At 49.5% G+C, this 19,830-nt stretch overlaps 1 protein-coding gene across 12 annotated transcripts in view; it reads right to left on the bottom strand.

Annotated features, from left to right (window-relative positions):
* Positions 1 to 19,830, bottom strand: part of DLG2 (discs large MAGUK scaffold protein 2) — a 1,647,444-nt gene that overhangs the window by 300,123 nt on the left and 1,327,491 nt on the right. For all 12 annotated transcript variants that reach the window (XR_009555217.1, XM_060234983.1, XM_060234984.1 and 9 more), the window contains one exon: positions 9,055 to 9,157. Coding sequence is in view for 11 of the 12 variants with exons in the window: in XM_060234983.1 (XP_060090966.1) it covers positions 9,055 to 9,157 (103 nt within the window). In the remaining variant the exon portion in view is untranslated. The remainder of the gene's footprint in view (positions 1 to 9,054; positions 9,158 to 19,830) is intronic.

The raw sequence follows: 19,830 nt of genomic DNA, 5'->3' as shown, positions 1-19,830 counted from the left end.
ATAGGAGATTGTGAGCCGCTCTCTGATTCAGAGAGATGGGCGGGGTATAAATCTGCAGTCTTCTTCTTCTTTTTTTTTCTTCTTCTTCTTCATTGGCCTGATCCAACATGGCTTCTCTTATATTCTTATGTTCTTAAGACAGTGGACTGTATTCAATGAGTATCCAGTAGAATGCTGATTCCACCCCACCCCCCATGCTCCCGACAGTCCCTTCTGACCCATTCATCCTTGGAACACAGGACCGACAGGACAAACAAAGCTATATCAATTGAGAAGGTTGTAGTGAGGAGGGAGAAAAGGATGAAATTGCCCTTCTACTTTTGCCCATCCTCCGTTCCCTCTGCAGCTTCCAGCCAACACGGCTGTTTGTTACGCAGTCAAAGATAAAGCCAGGGCTGTTTTTTGAGCAGGAACGCCCAGAACGCAGTTCCAGCTAGCTTGGTTCAGGGGGTGTGGCTTAATACACAAATGAGTTCCTGCTGGGCCTTTCCCACAAAAAAGCCTTGTGTGAAACAATAGTGACATCAGGGGGTGTGGCCTAATATGTAAATGAGTCCGTGCTGGGCTTTTTCTACCCCCCCCCCCAAAAAAAAAGCCCTGGCAACCTTTCCAGAGTCAGTTTGGTGCAGTGGTTAAGTGTGCAGACTCTTATCTGGGAGAACAAGGTTCGATTCCCCGCTCCTCCACTTGCAGCTGCTGGAATGGCCTTGTGTCACCTATCGCTCTCGCAGGAGTTGTCCTTGAAAGGGCAGCTGCTGTGAGAGCCCTCTCAGCCTCACCCACCTCACAGGATGTCTGTTGTGGGGGGAGAAGATATAGGAGATTGTCTCTGATTCAGAGAGAAGGGCGGCGTATAAATCTGCAGTCTCCTTCATCATCTTCTTCATTGGCCTGATCCAACATGGCTTCTGTTATATTCTTATATTCTTAAGATATTGGCCTGTATTCAATGAGCATCCAGTAGAGTGCTAATTCCTTCCCCCCGATGCTGCTTCTTCCAGAGAGAGGGCAAAAAGAGACTGCAAGGGGCAAGAGTGTGAAATGGGGAGAAATCCCCATAGCTTCTAATGGAGGTTCACCGGGAACAAGCCCTTGAGTTCTGCACCCTCATTCCCACTTTGTACAGCTGCTTTTGCAATGGCCGACTTCCCTACGTAAGGTTTTAAGGTACTCTAAAGGCAACTGTACATTATATGATATGTACGGAAGCAGATTGTTCAGTAATTGCAGTTTTATTTAGTATGTTTCAGCCGCTTAGGCAGAAAGCCGTTTCAGAACGCCTTAAAAAAAACTAATAGGGTTGCGGTGGTGAAAAGCTGTTGTCTCTGCTCGCTCATTGTCTGCACTGCAATTAGCTTTGACAGATGCCAACTGATGATGATGATAACGATAACAATAACAATGATAATAATAGCAGTTGCTGCTGCTGCTACTCCGGCTGTGTCTATAATGCCATCTGTATGTCTGGTATTTTGCAGAGTAACAAGAAAACGACGCTGCCTCAAAGAAATTAGATTCAAAAATGGAGCGCTTGAGCGGTGATGAAAGGCCTCGGCCTTCCTGCCATTGCTGGGTGTCCAGAGGAACTGGTTGGCCACTGTGTGAGACAGGAGGCTGTTCTAGATGGATCCCTGGTCTGATGCAGCAGGGCTCTTCTTATGAAGGCCTCGGCCTCCATGCCCTGTTGTTAGCCCTCCAGAGGAACTGGTTGGCCACTGTGTGAGACAGGAGACTGAACTAGACTGAACTGTTCTTCTCAGGGGAAGTTATTGGATTTATATCCCACTCTCCACTCTGAATCTCAGAGTGGCTTACAATCTCCTTTAACTTCCTCCCCCACAACAGACACCCTCTGAGGTGGGGCTGAGAGAGCTATGACAGAAGTTGCCATTTCAAGGACAGCTCTGTCAGAACTATGGCTGGCCCAAGGCCATTCCAGCTGCTGCAAGCGGAGGAATGGGGAATCAAACCCAGTTCTCCAGTTAAGAGTCTGCACACTTAATCACTATACCAAGCTGGCTCTCCCTTTTCTCAATTAAAGGAACCAGGCAGAGTCGCCTTTCAACAGAGCCCTCATCTAGGGAGAGAAGATATTGGATTTATATCCCACCCTCCACTCTGAATCTCAGAGTCTCAGAGCAGCTTACAATCTGCTTTAACTTCCTCCCCCACAACGGACACCCTGTAAGGTAGGTGGGGCTGAGAGAGCTCTGACAGAAGCTGCCTTTTCAAGGACAACTACTGTAATAGCTATGGCTGACCCAAGGCCACTCCGGCAGTTGCAAGTGGAGGAGTGGGGAATCAAACCCAGTTCTCCCAGATAAGAATCCGCACACTTAATCACTATACCAAACTGGCTCTCCCTTTTCTCAATTAAAGGGAGCAGGCAGAGTCTCCTTCCAGCAGAGCCCTCACCTAGGGAGAGAAGATACTGGGTTTATATCCCACCCTCCACTCTGAATCTCAGAGCAGTTCACAATGTCCTTTACCTTCCTCCCCAACAACAGACACCCTGTGAGGTAGGTGGGGCTGAGAGAGCTCTGACAGAAGCTGCCCTTTCAAGGACAGCTCTGTCAGAACTATGGCTGACCCAAGGCCATTCCAGCAGCTGCAAGTGCAGGAGTGGGGAATCAAACCCTGTTCTCCCAGATAAGAGTCCCGCACACTTAACCACTGCACCAAACTGACTCTCCATTTTCTCAATTAAAGGGACCACGCAGTAGGTGATAATAAGTACTCTTCCTGAGCCCCTGGAGAGCTGCTGCCAGTCTGAGCAGACAATACTGGCCTGGATGGACTGATGGTCTGATTATAGAAGGCCTCTTCATGGGTTAAAGCGTCTAGCGCTGATGCAGATGAGCAGGGGTGGGATTCTAGCAGGAGCTCCTTTGCATATTAAGCCACACACACCCCCCCCCGATGCAGCCAATCCTCCAAGAGCTTACAAGGCTCTTTTTTTGTAAGCTCTTGGAGGATTGGCTGCATCAGGGGGGGGTGTGTGGTGTGGTATGCAAATGAGCTCCTGCTAGAATTCCACCCCGCTGACATGGGAAGCTCATTTGGGCCATTTGCTACAGGAGCAGTTGCCTGTACGCAGAGATGAATGGAAGTCTCAGCGAAATGGGAATTCAACTCCGTTGCTGGAAATTGCGCCCGCTCGGCACATCTCTGCTCTAAATGTCACATCGTAATGAAACCCATTCTCCTTCCATTGTCGCAAGCCATCTGATTCCCCCCCCCCCCTTTCCCCGACTCGCCTCCTTTTCATCGGATCTTTTTCAGAGCGTGACAATCTCTTATTCAGCTCCAGCTGGCAAGCAATCAGCCCGGATTCTTGGGAATGTTTATTGCGTGACTAACCTATACAACGTTGGCAAGTTCCAAGACCGCGGAGAGGCTGGGGAGACCAACCACGGTCTGATGACTGGGACCGCTTCCAAACCACGCATTTTGGAACAAGGAGAGGTGGGACGATTCGACTCATCCTCAGACCGGTACTGCAATTTGGTCAGACACTAGAATCATAGAGGTGGAAGGGACCTCCAGGGTCATCTAGTCCAGGGATGTCAAACTCGTGTGTTATGAGGGCCAGAACGGACATAAACGGAACCTTGCTGGACCGGACCACGTCAGGTTGGGCCAAGCCATGGCAGGCAGGCCGTGTGTGTACCTATTTAAGATTAGGTAGCAGAGATACAAATTTGATAAAGAACACAGACAAACACAAATATATACATTTAAAAACTTAAGGGAGGAGGAGGAGCCTCAGCCAATGGAGAAAATAAGAGGCTTTGCTCTGTAGCTCCTGTGCAATTGAGCAAGCCTGGCAAAGCAAGCTGTTATGCAGAAGGAAGCAAGAGAGAGGGAGAAGGAAGCAGAGGACAGCCAGTTGCTCGAGGGCCTGATAGGAACCCTCCAGGGGCCTGATTCAGCCCCCGAACTGCATGTTGGACACCCCTGATCCAGTCCAACCCCCTGCACAATGCAGGAAACTCACAGATACCTCCCCCTAAATTCACAGGATCTTCATTGCTGTCAGATGGCCATCTATCCTCTGCTTAAAAACCTCCAAGGAAGGAGAGCCCACCACCTCCCGAGGAAGCCTTTTCCACTGAGGAACCGCTCTAACCATCAGGAAGTTCTTCCTGATGTTGAGTCAGAAACTCCTGATTCAATTTCAACCCATGGGTTCTGGTCCTACTTTCTGGGGCCACAGAAAACAATTCCACCCCATCCTCTATAGGACAGCCCTTCAAGGACTTGAAAATGGCGATCCTATCACCTCTCACTGCCTCCTCTCCAGGCTAAACATACAGGTGGGAGCAGAGGCACTGACTTGGACACAAGTCAAAGCGCTCTCAGCCCTTGGCTCTTAGGCTGGGGTCATGACTGGGGCCTGGGGGGGCAGGCCTCCTGGAGCAGAACCAGGCCAAGATCTTTCCTTGCGTTTGTGTGTTCTGTTGCACTGCTATATTCTGGTATATTCTGCCTGGAGTCCCTTTTGACGAGGAAAGGGGTATAAAAACAGGGGTGGAATTCTAGCAGGAGCTCCTTTGCATATGAGGCCACACCCCCTGATGTAGCCAATCCTCCGAGAGCTTGCAAGGCTCTTTTTTGTAAGCTCTTGGAGGATTGGCTACGTCAGGGAGGTGTGGCTTCATATGCAAAGGAGCTCCCGCTAGAATTCCACCCCTGCATAAAGATAAGCGCACATCAGTGCATTAAAGAACACGGTTGCTTGATACCCGCAGAGGCGGAACCTGATCTATGCGCTTGTGGGTGCATACAAAAGAAGATACATGGAACGACAGGCTGAGGTAATCTCCTTCCCTATCTTGAGTGCTGTTGCATCCTTACCACGACTGGGTATCGCAGCTTCCCGCAAGAGATTATCTGTTAGGATAGCTCTGCCTTCCACATCTTTCCCCTGCGTGGCAAAAGCTCTTATGTTGCTGCTGTGACAGCTAAAAGGCCATGCACTTTCGTGCACACGTACGCATCAAAAAGGGAAAGAGAAAAATATGCAAATGTTCTAGGTCTAACAACTTCGTCCGTTGCTCCCTCTCTAACCAGAGCTGAAAACGAATGGAGGCCTTTCCATTCCCACAAGCTGCTCAGACAGGGTGTTGACTGGATCACTGGAAAGACCTACAGCTGATGCAACTTGACAGTGTTTCCCTCTCTCTCTCTCTCTCTTTCTCAAGCAACTGTTGGCTGTACTCAGAGAACTGCGGGGAGACTGCATTGCAGCACAGTGTGGCATGGAGGCCACTGACTGGGTGCAGATGGGGAGGGACGGTGGCTCAGTGGTAGAGCATCTGCTTGGTAAGCAAAAAGTCCCAGGTTCAATCCCTGGCATCTCCAAAAAAAGGGTCCAGGCAAATAGGGGTGAAAAAACCTCAGCTTGAGAACCTGGAGAGCCGCTGCCAGTCTGAGTAGACAATACTGACTTTGATGCACCGAGGCAGCTTCATATGTCTATGTCCATACGTCCAGTTTGGGATGACTTCCAGGTCATGCTCTAGGAATCCCCAAAACTCTATGGGAACAAGCACAGAGACTGAGGGACATTCCTAGAGCCAGTCTGGTGTAGTGGTTAAGCGTGCGGGCTCTTATCTGGGAGAATCGGGTTTGACTGCTCAGTCCTCCACTTCCAGCTGCTGGAATGGCCTTGGGTCAGCCAGAGCTCTCTTCTCTGGGAGAACCAGGTTTGATTCCCCACTCCTCCACTTGCAGCTGCTGGAATGGCCTTGGGTCAGCCGTAGCTCTGGCAGAGGTTGTCCTTGAAAGGGCAGCTTCTGGGAGAGCTCTCGCAGCCCCACCCACCTCACAAGGTGTCTGTTGTTGGGGAGGAAGGTCAAGGAGGTTGTGAGCTGCTCTGAGACTCTGAGATTTGGAGTGGAGAGCGGGATATAAATCCAATATCATCATCATCATCATCATCATTGTCTGTCACTTCCAGATTCAGACACAATTCCCCACCCAGGGCTTTTTTTGTAGCAGGAACTCCTTTGCATATTAGGCCACCCCCCCCCCCCCGATGTAGCCAATCCTTACAGGGCTCTTCTTACAGGGCCTACTGTAAGCTCCAGGAGACTTGGCTGCATCAGGGGTGTGTGGCCTAATATGCAAAGCCTTGTCCCCACCACTTTCCCCTGCCGTGATGATCAGAATTGGCAGGCACTGAGTGAATTACCCACTGGGGTCAGACAGAAGCCGCTCTGAGACTCTCTGAGCGGCTCAGAGTACTGGGAGTCTGGCAGCTGTGCACAGATCCCCTTGATACGTGGGGTTACTACATTGTCTGAAAGGGACAACATGCAGATTTTCAGCTTTGGTGCATGCAAGCGAGAACCCAAAAAGGTCGAGGTCTCCTGTAGGGTGTACAGAGGTCCCGTGCATGTGGGAATTTATGGCATTACCACTTTCAGACAATGCAGTATTGGAAGGATCGTTGGTAGGTTTGGGGATTCCTAGTGCGTGCTCCCAACGCATCTGGTTGGCAAGTTTCAGCAATGCCCAATTAATAACACCTGGAAAAGATAAGGGAGCTTAATCCTTCAGCGTCTCATTTGTTTTCATTTCAGGAAGACATCCATGTTGGTCTGGGGTGGAAGAGCTAGATGTGAGTGCTACACCACCTTAAAGACCAACATAATCTTGAGGGTATAAACCAGGGATGGGCCAAACTTTGGCTTTCACAAATATTGTGTGGCTCTCAAAGCCCCCACCACCCAACAGCCAGCTTGGAGGAAGTATTTGTTTCTTTAAATCACTTATGCAAGCTAAGCCAGCCAGCAGCTTGGAAAATGCATTTAAAGATAAAGTTGCTTTCTTACCATCTATCCCACCCTCCCCATCTATTTGCCTTCCTTCCTTCCTTCCTTCCTTCCTTCCTTCCTTCCTTCCTTCCTTCCTTCCTTCCTTCCTTCCTTCCTTCCTTCCTTCCTTCCTTCCTTCCTTCCTTCCTGTCTTGTGGCTCTCAAGCATCTGACATTTTTTCTATTCAGCTCCTATTAAGCAAGTTTGGGATAAACTTTTGAGATTCAAAGCTCCCTTAATCAGATATAAGTAGGGATGGAGATCTCCGAGTCCTTATATCCCAGTCAGAAGGTGATAGGGGTGTTGCAAAGAAGGGACTCAGGATGCAGAGGTACCCTGCACACCGTTAGCAGCTTGATTACAACATAGGGGAATCGTTTGGGGACAGAAAATCAATATCTGTAGTGAGATAACAACCCTACGTCCCTATTCAGTCCTGGAGACGGGTCCATTGTTCTGAACTCATGAATACTACAGAACTCAAATCATCCATTGCAGACCAACACAGCTACCCTCTGAAACAATCCAAAACAGAGTTACACCCTTCTAAGCCCACTGCAATGCAGCTGTGGATCACATTTCCAGACTACCAGATTTAGGGGCCATAGGATTCCCTGTCCTCCTGCTCTCGTGATCTGTGAATCCACGTGATAAAAAGCTTTGGATCAGGTTGTAAACCCAGGTTGCAAAAGAAACAAGTCACATGAGAGTTCATTTGAAGGGAAAGACCCACATGCCTGCTTGGGGGGGGCCTCGTCAACAGCCCACAAGACCCCGAGAAATTCTTTGGCAAGGTCATTTGAAGGTGGAAAAGCCCGAGTCTGCTTTTCTTTGCCAGCAAATGATTTTTAAAGGACATCAATAACTGTCTCGCCACGGCAGCGAAGGAAGGGAGGACGATTTACAGTCCCAAAGATCTCGAGAGGTAGAGTGGAATGAACAACGTAACAGGTACATGCGACACACCGAACAACGCTGCCGTTCTTCGGCAGCAAAACAGGGCAGTTTTACATTCAGCTCGGGATTCTGAAACTCGATGGAAGTCCCCGATGGAAAGCGACGGGGGGACAAAATCAATAGTTGGGAGCGGGTTCTTCTCTCGCAGTAATTCTCTAAAAGCAATCCCATCGGGGTAATTCTCCAAAACCTCTGTCAGAAGAGGTTACTTACATTAATCACTTAAACAATTAAAAGCTCCCATCAGACTGAGGCATCCCTACGCTGTAAGAGCTGTACAGTCACTTAATTAGGAAAACTGCACAGAGGTGGTAAATACCAGGAGAGAACCACATTCTGACAGGATGGCCTGTTAAGCTGCCACGGTGTTGCGTGCTACGGTGTGCCTTTTGGGACATGTAAAATGGCATGGAAGAAAAAAAGGATGGAGCTACACTGCCCAGACTTCAGAGAGCGGCGGCACTTTCCCCCCCCCTGGAACTACACTTTCGATCACACTTCACTGTCAGAGATCCGAGAGGCTCGCTTCTGGATTACACAAGAGTAAACACTGCCCCGCCCCCCCAACAGAAGAAACCCACCTCCAGCTTTCCTGCATGAGTGATTGATCCGGGCACACTGACTGAAAGGAGGCAAAGTCCGATCAGCAACTCATTCAGGGAGGCAATGGGCAGGCTCTTCTGAGAAAGGAAGTGCTTCTGCTGTATCTCTACATAGGACGTTACCAGGTAACCATACCGATACAACAGAACCATCTGTGCCTAGACTTGGGAAAGGTAAATACGGAGCAATGAGTCATGCAGAGATACTATGGGTAGCCTCTATATGGCTGCGGGGGGGGGGCTTGTGAAAGGTAAGGAGCTCCTTATGGCCCTATATCTGTCGTCCTCCACTCATGTATAATGTTTTGGTAAATACAATGCATCATCTGATTTCTCCATCTCTGCCAGTCAAGAATAAAAGCTGGAGCAGGGAAACGCTCACTGCAATGACTGCACACGTCGTGTTTAAACGTTACCAGGAAGTCAAAGAGCGACAGAAACAATAGCACTTCGCTGTCTCTTGCAATGCCTGACTTGTTCTCAGCGCATCTAAAAGTCAAACGTCAGCATCTATTGAAAAGAGGAAGTTGGGATACACAGGGGGAACCTTACGATGCCTTGAAATGTCCAGTTCTTTGGATTGTCCACCACAAACAGAAGAGCCACACACACAACACATTCGCTTTTCACCATTGTCCAGAGATTCTCTGATTCGTTAAGACCACTGGCCTACCTTCCGGCTGGTATTGTGCTATGATGGTTACCGTCTGACCCGCACCTTTGAGCGCCGCAGCAGCCTGTTCATGGGTAGCACCACGGAGATCGATTCCGTTCACCTGGGAAGCAAGTCAACAACAACAACAAAACATCACTTGACACATTTCTAGTCCTTTTGGTTTTGCAGACAGACTAAACACTTTGCAGAGAGCGGGCACTGTAATCAAATCAATCTGGTCACCGTTGAACATCTCACAGAAGCTTGAAGATTGAAGAAGAAGAAGATGATATTGGATTTATATCCTGCCCTCCATTCCGAATCTCAGAGTGGCTCACAATCTCCTTTATCTTCTCCCCCCCACAACAGACACCTTGTGAAGTAGGCAGGGCTGAGAGAGCTCTCACAGCAGCTGCCCTTTCAAGGACAACCTCTGCGAGAGCTGTGGCTAACCCAAGGCCATTCCAACAGCTGCAAGTGGAGGAGTGGGGAATCAAACCCGGTTCTCCCAGATAAGAGTCCACACACTTAACCACTACACCAAACTGGTTTGGACCTTATGAAGTATGAGTGCAAAAATATTCACGGACTAGGGTTACCATTTGCCTTCTATTGATAGGCAGACTTGTTCTGGTATTTCTCTGTCCATGATGGTGCTCAATTGAGTGATGGGGGAGGCGAAATGGCGGAGAAGACCTTGGTAATGTGGCTCTCTTTTTTTTTGGCCATTGTGTGACGCAGAGTGTTGGACTGGATGGGCCATTGTCCTGATCCAACATGGCTTCTCTTATGTTTTTATGTGACACTGAGTGTTGGACTGGATGGGCCACTGGCCTGATCCAACATGGCTTCTCTGATGTTCTTGTGTGACACAGAGTGTTGGACTGGATGGACCATTGGCCTGAACCAACATGGCTTCTCTTATGTGACACAGAGTGTTGGACTGGATGGGCCATTGGCCTGATCCAACATGGCTTCTCTTATGTGACACAGAGTGTTGGACTGGATGGACCATTGGCCTGAACCAACATGGCTTCTCTTATGTGACACAGAGTGTTGGACTGGATGGGCCATTGGCCTGATCCAACATGGCTTCTCTTATGTGACACAGAGTGTTGGACTGGATGGACCATTGGCCTGAACCAACATGGCTTCTCTTATGTGACACAGAGTGTTGGACTGGATGGGCCATTGGCCTGATCCAACATGGCTTCTCTTATGTGACACAGAGTGTTGGACTGGATGGACCATTGGCCTGAACCAACATGGCTTCTCTTATGTGACACAGAGTGTTGGACTGGATGGGCCATTGGCCTGATCCAACATGGCTTCTCTTATGTTCTTATGACATCACTTCTGGCAACACTCTAGGGATTTTCCTGATCTCTATGGCTTTTCTTAGTGCAATAGTGATACCACTCTGAAATTCCCAATCTCTATGGTTTTCTCCCATATAGACTGGGTGAAACGTTAGAGTAGCAGTGACACCACTTTCAAGTTCCAACAGGAAGTGACACTGGCACACTGCTGACATTCTTTCCCCCATGTCCCATCCCCAAGGGGTTCCAAACAGGCACTCAGCAACTAGGAATGACCTTTGCCTGTCACAGACTCCCGCAGTTCAACATCTTCTTGCACAGGATTGGGAATACCTTGGTTATAGGCAGTGTTCCCTCTAAGCTGAGTTAGTGTGAGCTAGCTCACAGTTTTTTTTAGCCTCCAGCTCACATGTTTGTCTTAGCTCAGGGAAAATGGTCCCAGAGCAAACTAACAAGAGCCAGTTTGGTGTAGTGGTTAAGTATGCGGACTCTTATCTGGGAGAACTGGGTTTGATTCCCCACTCCTTCACTTGCACCTGCTGGAATGGCCTTGGGTCAGCCATAGCTCTGGCAGAGATTGTCCTTGAAAGGGCAGCTGCTGTGAGAGCCCTCTCAGACCCACCCACCTCACAGGGTGTCTGCTGTGGGGGGAGAAGATAAAGGAGATTGTAAGCCGCTCCGAGTCTCTGATTTGGGGAGAAGGGAGGGGTATAAATCTGCAATCCTCCTTCTTCTGCTCACAACGTTAATGCCAGTAGCTCACGAAGTAGAATTTTTGCTGATAAGACTCCGCAGCTTAGAGGGAACACTGGCTATAAGTATACTTGCCTTAACAACTCTTAGTATATTATGTAACCAGTTTGGGCTTTGAAGCTGCCTCTTCGGTATGCTCTTCGGTTTGAACACTGTTGTGCGTCTGCCTCGGGAAAGTGAACCGTGCATACACATGGTGTCCTGGTTGCAAGTCATTTTTTTTTTTTAGTTCTTTACCTTTAGGGTGTTTCTGCAGTTCTTACACATTTCCTTATTAGATTACTGAACTGTCTTCTCCAATTAGGCTCAAAGGCAGCCTCAGCAGCCGCACGGAGCATAAATAAAATATGTATCAAGCATTTCTTCAAGGATCAACACAGCCATGCGCTCTGCCTTGGCCACAACACACTCATTTGGGGTTTTTTAAAGTATTAAAATCCAATTTATTTGGCCAACGAGTCCCGTTCATTTTAGGATCATAGATGCGCAACTAAATTCCAGTTCTGCCAACACACATCCCTCATCCCTCAACTCACGGCATTCCATGGTTCTGAAGACCCCCTTCCCAAAATCCCAGTAATTGAGTGTCCTTTTTGTTGCATCCTGGCAGGTTCCTTTCCAAGTAAACATTTGGGAAACCCATTCTACAAAGCAATTCTTAGAAAGCAAGTACATTTCCTTTCTCCTAAAGTGTTCTATGATCTGGGTAGAAGCAGATTGAAATATCCCCTTGCCTAACTCGTTTTTGGAGCCTCACCAGTAATGCCTCCTTAAAGCTTAGTCACACGTTGTCTAAACTTCATAAACTGCTGTCTGCCCAGCAGGATCTTGGTTATGGTTTCAGTTGCCCTTATTAAAGTAGCAGTACTGTGATCTGAACTCTCTGCTCACGACCTGAGTTCGATCCCCGGCAGAAGCTGGGTTTTCAGGTAGCCGGCTTGAGGTTGACTCAGCCTTCCATCCTTCCGAGGTCGGTAAAATGAGTCCCCAGCTTGCTGGGGGGAAGCGTAGATGACCGGGGAAGGCCACGACAAACCACCCTGTAAAAAGTCTGCCGCGGAAACGTCATGATGCGACGTCACCCCAGAATCGGAAATGACTGGTGCTTTTACAGGGGACTACCTTTACCATTTTTAATACAAGGGGTTAAACAGATGAGTCCAGTGGCACCTTTAAGACCAGCTATACTTATCATTCAGTTATTAATGAATCTTGACTCTAAGTAGCCTTTCCTGGAAACTAAGCCCCACCCCACCTTCTCTCTACCTATATGTCATGGTTGAGGAAGTCTGAAGCTGCCACTGGACTCCAACTTTTGTTCTGTAGTTAAGGCAGTTTCCCATCTCTTTGTCTGCAAGGTCACATTGCTGGTGTCTCCTTATATGTGGGGGTGCATCTAACTATCCCTCCTAAAGAGCTTCCTGCAGCTTATTTATATGTTTACTTCGTTTATACCCCTCCTTTCTGCTCAAGAGTGATCTGAACTCTCTGCTCACGACCTGAGTTCTATCCCAGCGAAAGCTGGTTCAGGTAGCCGGCTCCAGGTCGACTCAGCCTTCCATCCTTCCGAGGTCAGTAAAATGAGCACCCAGCTTGCTGGGGGGGGAAGTGTAGATAACTAGGGAAGGCAATGGCAAACCACCCCACAGAAAGTCTGCCGTGAAAACGTTGTGAAAACAATGTCACCCCAGAGTTGGAGATGACTGGTGCTTGCACAGGGGACCTTTCTTTTCCTCTCAGTTCAGAGCAAATCACTTGGCTGACCATAGTCAGGCCAGTGGAAGGTGGAGTAAGTGGGGCACATAATCCTCTTAACTCTTTTTTTTTTTTATTTAAAGAAAGGACTTCCAGCACTTTCACAAAATGCTCTCGGGTTCTGATTTTGGCAGCTCTCCAAGGGAAGGAGCCTCCATCAGCGGAGAGAAGGGGGTCGGAGGAGAGCCTCCCTGTTTCGTTTTAGCCAGAAAGAGCACCACTGAGCAATCACTCACGGAGCAGTTGGGTTAGAACGGATAAAAGGAAGTCCTTCTTCACCCAAAGGGTGATTAACACGTGGAATTCACTGCCACAGGAGGTGGCGTACAGTGGCTCTTAGCCACAGGGTATTGAGGGAGCCCCATGGCACTTTGTGGTAAAGCTGCAGTACTGAAGTCCTAAGCTCTGCTCATGATCTGAGTTCGATCCCAGCAGAAGCTGGGTTCAGGTAGCCAGCTCCAGGTTGACTCAGCCTTCCATCCTTCCGAGGTCGGTCAAATGAGTACCGAGAGCCAGTTTGGTGTAGTGGTTAAGTGTGCGGACTCTTATCTGGGAGAACCGGGTTTGATTCCCCACTCCTCCACTTGCACCTGCTGGAATGGCCTTGGGTCAGCCATAGCTATCGCAGGAGTTGTCCTTGAAAGGGCAGCTGCTGTGAGAGCTCTCTTAGCCCCACCCACCTCACAGGGTGTCTGTTGTGGGGGGCGAAGACACAGGAGATTGTAAGCCGCTCTGAGTCTCTGATTCAGGGAGAAGGGCGGGGTATAAATCTGCAATTCTTCTTCTTCTTCTTCTTCTTCTTCTTCTTCTTCTTCTTCTTCTTCTTCTTCTTCTTCTTCTTCTTCTTCTTCTTCTTCTTCTTCTTCTTCCCAGCTTGCTGGGGGGGAAGTGTAGATGACTGGAGAAGGCAATGGCAAACGACCCCGTAAAAAGTCAGCCGTGTAAACGTTGCAAAAAAAGTCACCCCAGAGTCAAAAACGACTCGTGCTTGCACAGGGGACTACCTTTTCCTTTTTTATTGATGGAACTCTTTCATCTGGAGCAAATGATGCTCTGTATTCTTGGTGCTTGAGAGGCAACAGTGGGAGGGTTTCTAGTGTCCTGGTCCCACAGTGGACCTCCCGATGGCCCCTGGGGTTTTTTGGCCACTGTGTGACACAGTGTTGGACTGGATGGGCCATTGGCCTGATCCAGCATGGCTTCTCTTATGTCCTGATGAAATACAAATGGACTCAGCCCACTTCTGCATGCACAAGATTTTGTACAACACCTAGCACTATCCTCTTACAGTGCCCAGAAATTAGTTGCCCAAGATCCTGCACAAGCAGAAATGCAAGTGAGGATACAGTATGTTTGACTTGGCACAAGCGGTTACTGTGGTCTATTTTCTTGCATTCCCATAGGCACAAGAGCTCTAGCGCAGGTGGAAATTGTGCTTTAAAGATCACAGAACCATAGAGTTGGAATGGACCTCCGGGGTCATCTAGTCCAATTCCCTGCACAATGCAGGAAACTCACAAACACCTCCCCCTGAGATGAAAGATTAAAGCGCTTGGGGCTCTTTAGCTTGGAGAAATGATGACTGAGGGGTGACATGATAGATGTTTATTATAGGCTTATTCATGGGATAGAGAAGGTAGAGAAAGAAGTCCTTTTCTCCCTTCCTCACAGTACAAGAACTCGTGGGCACTCAATGAAAGTGCTGAGCAGTCGGGTTAGAACGGATAAAAGGAAGTCCTTCTTCACCCAAAGGGTGATTAACATGTGGAATTCACTGCCACAGGAGGTGGTGGCGGATACAAGCATAGACAGCTTCAAGAAGGGATTGGATCAACATACGGAACAGAGGTCCATCAGTGGCTTGTAAACTCTTGAAGGATTGGCTACATCAGGGCTGTATGGCCTAATATGCAAAGGAGTTCCTGCTACAAAAAAAGCCCTCCCACCACCCCAAAAACAGTGAAGGGAAGCCCTTTCCGGTCATGCCTAGCGGATTTTGCCTTCTGCGTGAAACACAGAACTCCCAACTACGCACAGTCTGAACTCCTGCCGAGCCCTCCCCAATAAAAACCGCTTTTCATGGCTGGCCGGGCTCCATCATTGTGCCTCGTGAGCATTAGGGTCGCTGTTGCAATTACAAGGAACAGCAAAAGATGCTGCGGTCATTAGGGCAGAATAATGCCTGCGATCCAGCGTGGCGAAAAAAAGACAAATCCTGCCCGGGGTCGGCTAAGCAAACAAGGATGTTATGGGATGCTCATCTGACCGTCAGCACAGCTGCCCAGAAATTCTACCTTTGCGGCAGTTCCGCTTCCTACAGCCATGGGTTGTAGGGTTTTCAAGGCAGATGTTCAGAGATTGTTTGCCATTATAGAACCATAGAGTTGGAAGGGACCTCCAGGGTCATCTAGTGACTTGGAGGATCGGCTACACCTTAGCTCTTGGAGGATTGGCTACATCTAGTCCAAGGATGTCAAACTCATTTGTTATGAGGGCCAGATCTGACATAAATGAGACCTTGTCGGGCTGGGCCTGGGCCATGTCAGGCCAGGCTATGTCGGGCCAGACCATGTGTGTATCTATTTAAGATTAGGTAGAAGCGATGGTATTCCCAGTAGTGATATATGGCTGTGAGAGCTGGACCATAAGGAAGGCTGAGTGCAGAAGAATAGATGCTTTTGAGCTGTGGGGCTGGAGAAGACTCTTGAGAGTCCCTTGGACTGCAAGAAGGTCCAGTCAGTCAGTCCTAAGGGAAAACAACCCAGATTGTTCCCTGGAAGGTCAGATGCTGAAGCTCAAATACTTTGGCCACCCAATGAGAAGGGAGCACTCCCCGGAGAAGACCCTGATGCTGGGAAAGAAAAGAAGGCAAAAGAAGAAGGGGATGGCAAAAGATGAAGAAGAAGAAGAAGAAGAAGAAGAAGAAGAAGAAGAAGAAGAAGAAGATATTGGATTTATATCCTGCCCTCCACTCCGAAGAGTCTCAGAGCGGCTCACAATCTCCTTTACCTTCCTCCCTCCCACCACAGACACCCTGTGAGGTGGGTGGGGCTGGAGAGGGCTCTCACAGCAGCTGCCCTTTCAAGGACAACCTCTGCCAGAGCTATGGCTGACCCAAGGCCATTCCAGCAGGTGCAAGTGGAGGAGTGGGGAATCAAACCCGGTTCTCCCAGATAAGAGTCCGCACACTTAACCACTACACCAAACTGGCTCTCCTGGATGAGATGGCTGCACAGTGTTACTGATGTAACTATCAAGAATGTGAGCAGACTTCGGAGGATGGCGGAAGACAGGAGGGCCTGGCGTGACTTGGCCCATGGGGTCGCAAAGAGTCGGACTCGACTGTGCGACTGAACAACAACACAAAGAGGAAATATAAACTTTATAAAGGACACAAGGGGTGATATCAGACGGCCTCAAGCCGCCCCAAATAAAGCCGGCCGGAAGTAGAGCGTTCCGGAGCTGCCAGATGGCGCTTGAAAAAGGGGTGGGTCATGGGAATCTGGGAAGCATCTGGAATGCTCACGCATCCCGTTCGCAGCTCCCTATGTGCTCTTCAGGCACTTTCCAGCCTTCTGGATGGCCGGGAGCCACCTCGGAGGCACCCCAGCAAAAAGGCACCACTTTTGACGTGGTGCCTTTTTGAGGCAGGTGTATCGGCCCACAGGACGGGGTGAGTACGGGATCGGGACGGCCGCCAAATGTTACCAGGTGGACAGTTTTCTCTGGGTGCCTTCTGAGGCATCTCTGCGGCAGCCCAAAGTGCCGGTCTGTTAGCAGCCAAACATGCTTAAAACGTTTGCTAACACCGGCTGGCCTGAAAGATGCTTTCTTTGTATTTCTGCCATGGGATCCAGGGAACCTGGCAAAGGGAACTCTGGCTCTTTCCTTCCTTCCCCAGGGGACCAGGAGGGGAGGAGCCTCAGCCAACAGAAGGAAGAGAGGCTTGGCTCAGTATCTTTGCTGTGTGATTAAGAGAGCCTGGAAAAACAAGCTCGGCCTCCCCCCCCTTCCTCCCCAACAGAGGAGCCTCAGCCAGTGGAGAAAACAGAGGTTTTGCTCTGTAGCTCCTGTGCGATTGAGCAAGCCTGGCAAAGCAAGCTGTGATACAGAGGGAAGCAAGAGAGAGGGAGAAGGAAGCAGATGACAGCCAGTTGCTCGGGGGTCTGATAGGAGCCCTCTGGGGGCCTGATTTGGCCCCTGGGCTGCATGTTTGACACCCCTGCTCTAGTCCAACCCCCAGCACAATGCAGGAGATTCACAAATACCTCTGTCCTACACACACACACACACACACCCGTGACCCTTGCTCCAAGACTAGAAGATGGCAAAACACACACACACCTCTCCAGGATCCCTGGCCTGGAAAAAAATAGCTGCCTGACCCCCAAAGTGGTGATGAGAACTAAGCACTGATGCAACCCTTCCTGCCCTGGTTCCCGTGATCTGCCTAAATCCAGAAAATTAGCATTGCTGCCAGATGGCCATCGAGCCTCTGTTGAAGAACCTCCAAGGGAGGAGAGCCCACCACCTCCCCAGGAAGCCTGTGCCACTGAGGAACCGCTCTAACGGTCAGGAAGTTCTACCTAACGTTGAGTCAAAAACCCTTTTGGTTTAATTTCAACCCGTTGGTTCCGGTCTGACCTTCTGGGCCAAGCGAAAACAACCCTGCACCAGGGCTCTTTTTCTAGCAGGAGCTCCTCTGCGTATTAGGCCACGCCCCCCTAATGTCGCCAATCTTCCGAGAGCTTAGAGGACTCTTAGTACAGGGCCTACTGTAAGCTGCAGGAGGATTGGCGACATCAGGGGGGGGGGTGGCCTAATATGCAGAGAAGCTCCTGCACCATCCTGTATGTGACACTTTTTCAAGGACTTGAACATATGAACATATAAAGCTGCCTTATACCGAATCAGACCCTCGGTCCATCAAAGTCAGTATTGTCTACTCAGACTGGCAGCGGCTCTCCAGGGTCAAGCTGAGGCTTTTCACACCTATTTTCCTGGACCCTTTTAGTTGGAGATACCGGGGATTGAACCTGGGACCTTCTGCTTACCAAGCAGATGCTCTACCACTGAGCCACCGTCCCTCCCATTACACTTGAGACTGTCTAAGGCAGAGGTCTTTCTCATTACCTACTACCTGGCAGACTGGAGATGCCGGGGATTGAACCTGGGACCTTCTGCATGCCAAGCAGATGCTCTTCCACTGAGCCGTGGTCCTTCCCTTGAAGATGCCTGCCTTGCTGTCATGACTCTGGTATTCCTTGAAGGGACTCCATTCAGATACCAGCCAGGGCTGACTCTGCTTAGCTTCTGAGCTCGGTCATGATTGGGCATGTCTCAGCTATCTATGGCAGGCGCTCAGGTTACTTTCCTCCCAGTATGACAGCCAGGGGTACAATTCTAGCAGGAGCTCCTTTGCATATTAGGCTGCACCCCCCTGATGTAGCCAATCCTCCGAGAGCTTACAAGGCTCTTTTTTGTAAGCTCTCAGCGGATTGGCTACATCGGGGGGGTGCGGCCTAATATGCAAAGGAGCTCTTGCTAGAATTCCACCCCTGGGGATAGCAGAGCTGTGCCAGCTGAGAAGCAGAAAGAGAAGAAAGAAAGCTTGCTGTAGATGCCCTGACGGATCTAATGCAGCACAGATTTCAAATGGAGGCGCTCAGGGGTCATTTTGCAGAAAAAAGAGGTGCTGGAGCTCATTAAAAAGGGAAAGGTAGTCCCTTGTGCAAGCAGCAGTCATTTCCGACTCTGGGGTGACATCGCTTTCATGACGTTTTCATGGCAGATCTTTTACGGGGTGGTTTGCCATTGCCTTCCCCAGTCTTTTAAGCTTCCCCCCAGCAAGCTGGGCACTCATTTTACTGACCTCTGAAGGATGGAAGGCTGAGCTCGCCGGGATCGAACTCAGGTCATCAGCAGAGCTCCAACTGCAGAACGCGGCTGCTAGGCCTCTATTGGGGTGGCCCAAGTGGGAGCACATACAGTCAGCGCTGCAGGAATTGCACTGGCTACCAATAGTGTACTGGATTCATTACAAGGTGCTGGTTATTATGCATGGGATGGAGAAGGTACAGAAAGAAGTCCTTTTCTCCCTTTCTCACAATGATTAACATGTGGAATTCACAGTGGCCACACAGTGGTCCCTCAAGTAAACCTTAAAGACCAACATAATCTTGAGGGTATAAACTGTATACAGGGATGGGCCAAACTTTGGCTTTCACAAATATTGTGTGGCTCTCAAAGCTCAAATATTGTGTGGCTCCCAAAGCCCCCACCACCCAACAGCCAGCTTGGAGTAAGTATTTGTTTCTTTAAATCACTTATGCAAGCTAAGCCAGCCAGCAGCTTGGAGAATGCATTTAAAGATAAAGTTGCTTTCTTACCATCGATCCCTCCCTCCCTCCCCATCTATTTGCCTTCCTCTCTCCCTCCCTCCCTCCCTTCCTTCCTTCCTTCCTTCCTTCCTTCCTTCCTTCCTTCCTTCCTTCCTTCCTTCCTTCCCTCCCTCCCTCCCTCCCTTTCTTCCTCCCTTTCCTTCCCTCCCTCCCTCCTTTTCCCTTCCTTTCCTTTCCTTCCTTCCTTCCTTCCTTCCTTCCTTCCTTCCTTCCTTCCTTCCTTCCTTCCTTCCTTCCTTCCCTCCCTCCCTCCCTTTCTTCCTCCCTTTCCTTCCCTCCCTCCCTCCTTTTCCCTTCCTTTCCTTTCCTTCCTTCCTTCCTTCCTTCCTTCCTTCCTTCCTTCCTTCCTTCCCTCCCTCCCTCCCTTTCTTCCTCCCTTTCCTTCCCTCCCTCCCTCCTTTTCCCTTCCTTTCCTTTCCTTCCTTCCTTCCTTCCTTCCTTCCCTCCCTCCCTCCCTTTCTTCCTCCCTTTCCTTCCCTCCCTCCCTCCTTTTCCCTTCCTTTCCTTTCCTTCCTTCCTTCCTTCCTTCCTTCCTTCCTTCCTTCCTTCCTTCCTTCCTTTCCTTC

The sequence above is a fragment of the Heteronotia binoei genome, chromosome 3, assembly GCF_032191835.1.
Source record: "Heteronotia binoei isolate CCM8104 ecotype False Entrance Well chromosome 3, APGP_CSIRO_Hbin_v1, whole genome shotgun sequence".
NCBI lineage: Eukaryota > Metazoa > Chordata > Lepidosauria > Squamata > Gekkonidae > Heteronotia > Heteronotia binoei.
This window is presented reverse-complemented; position numbering and strand designations above follow the sequence as displayed.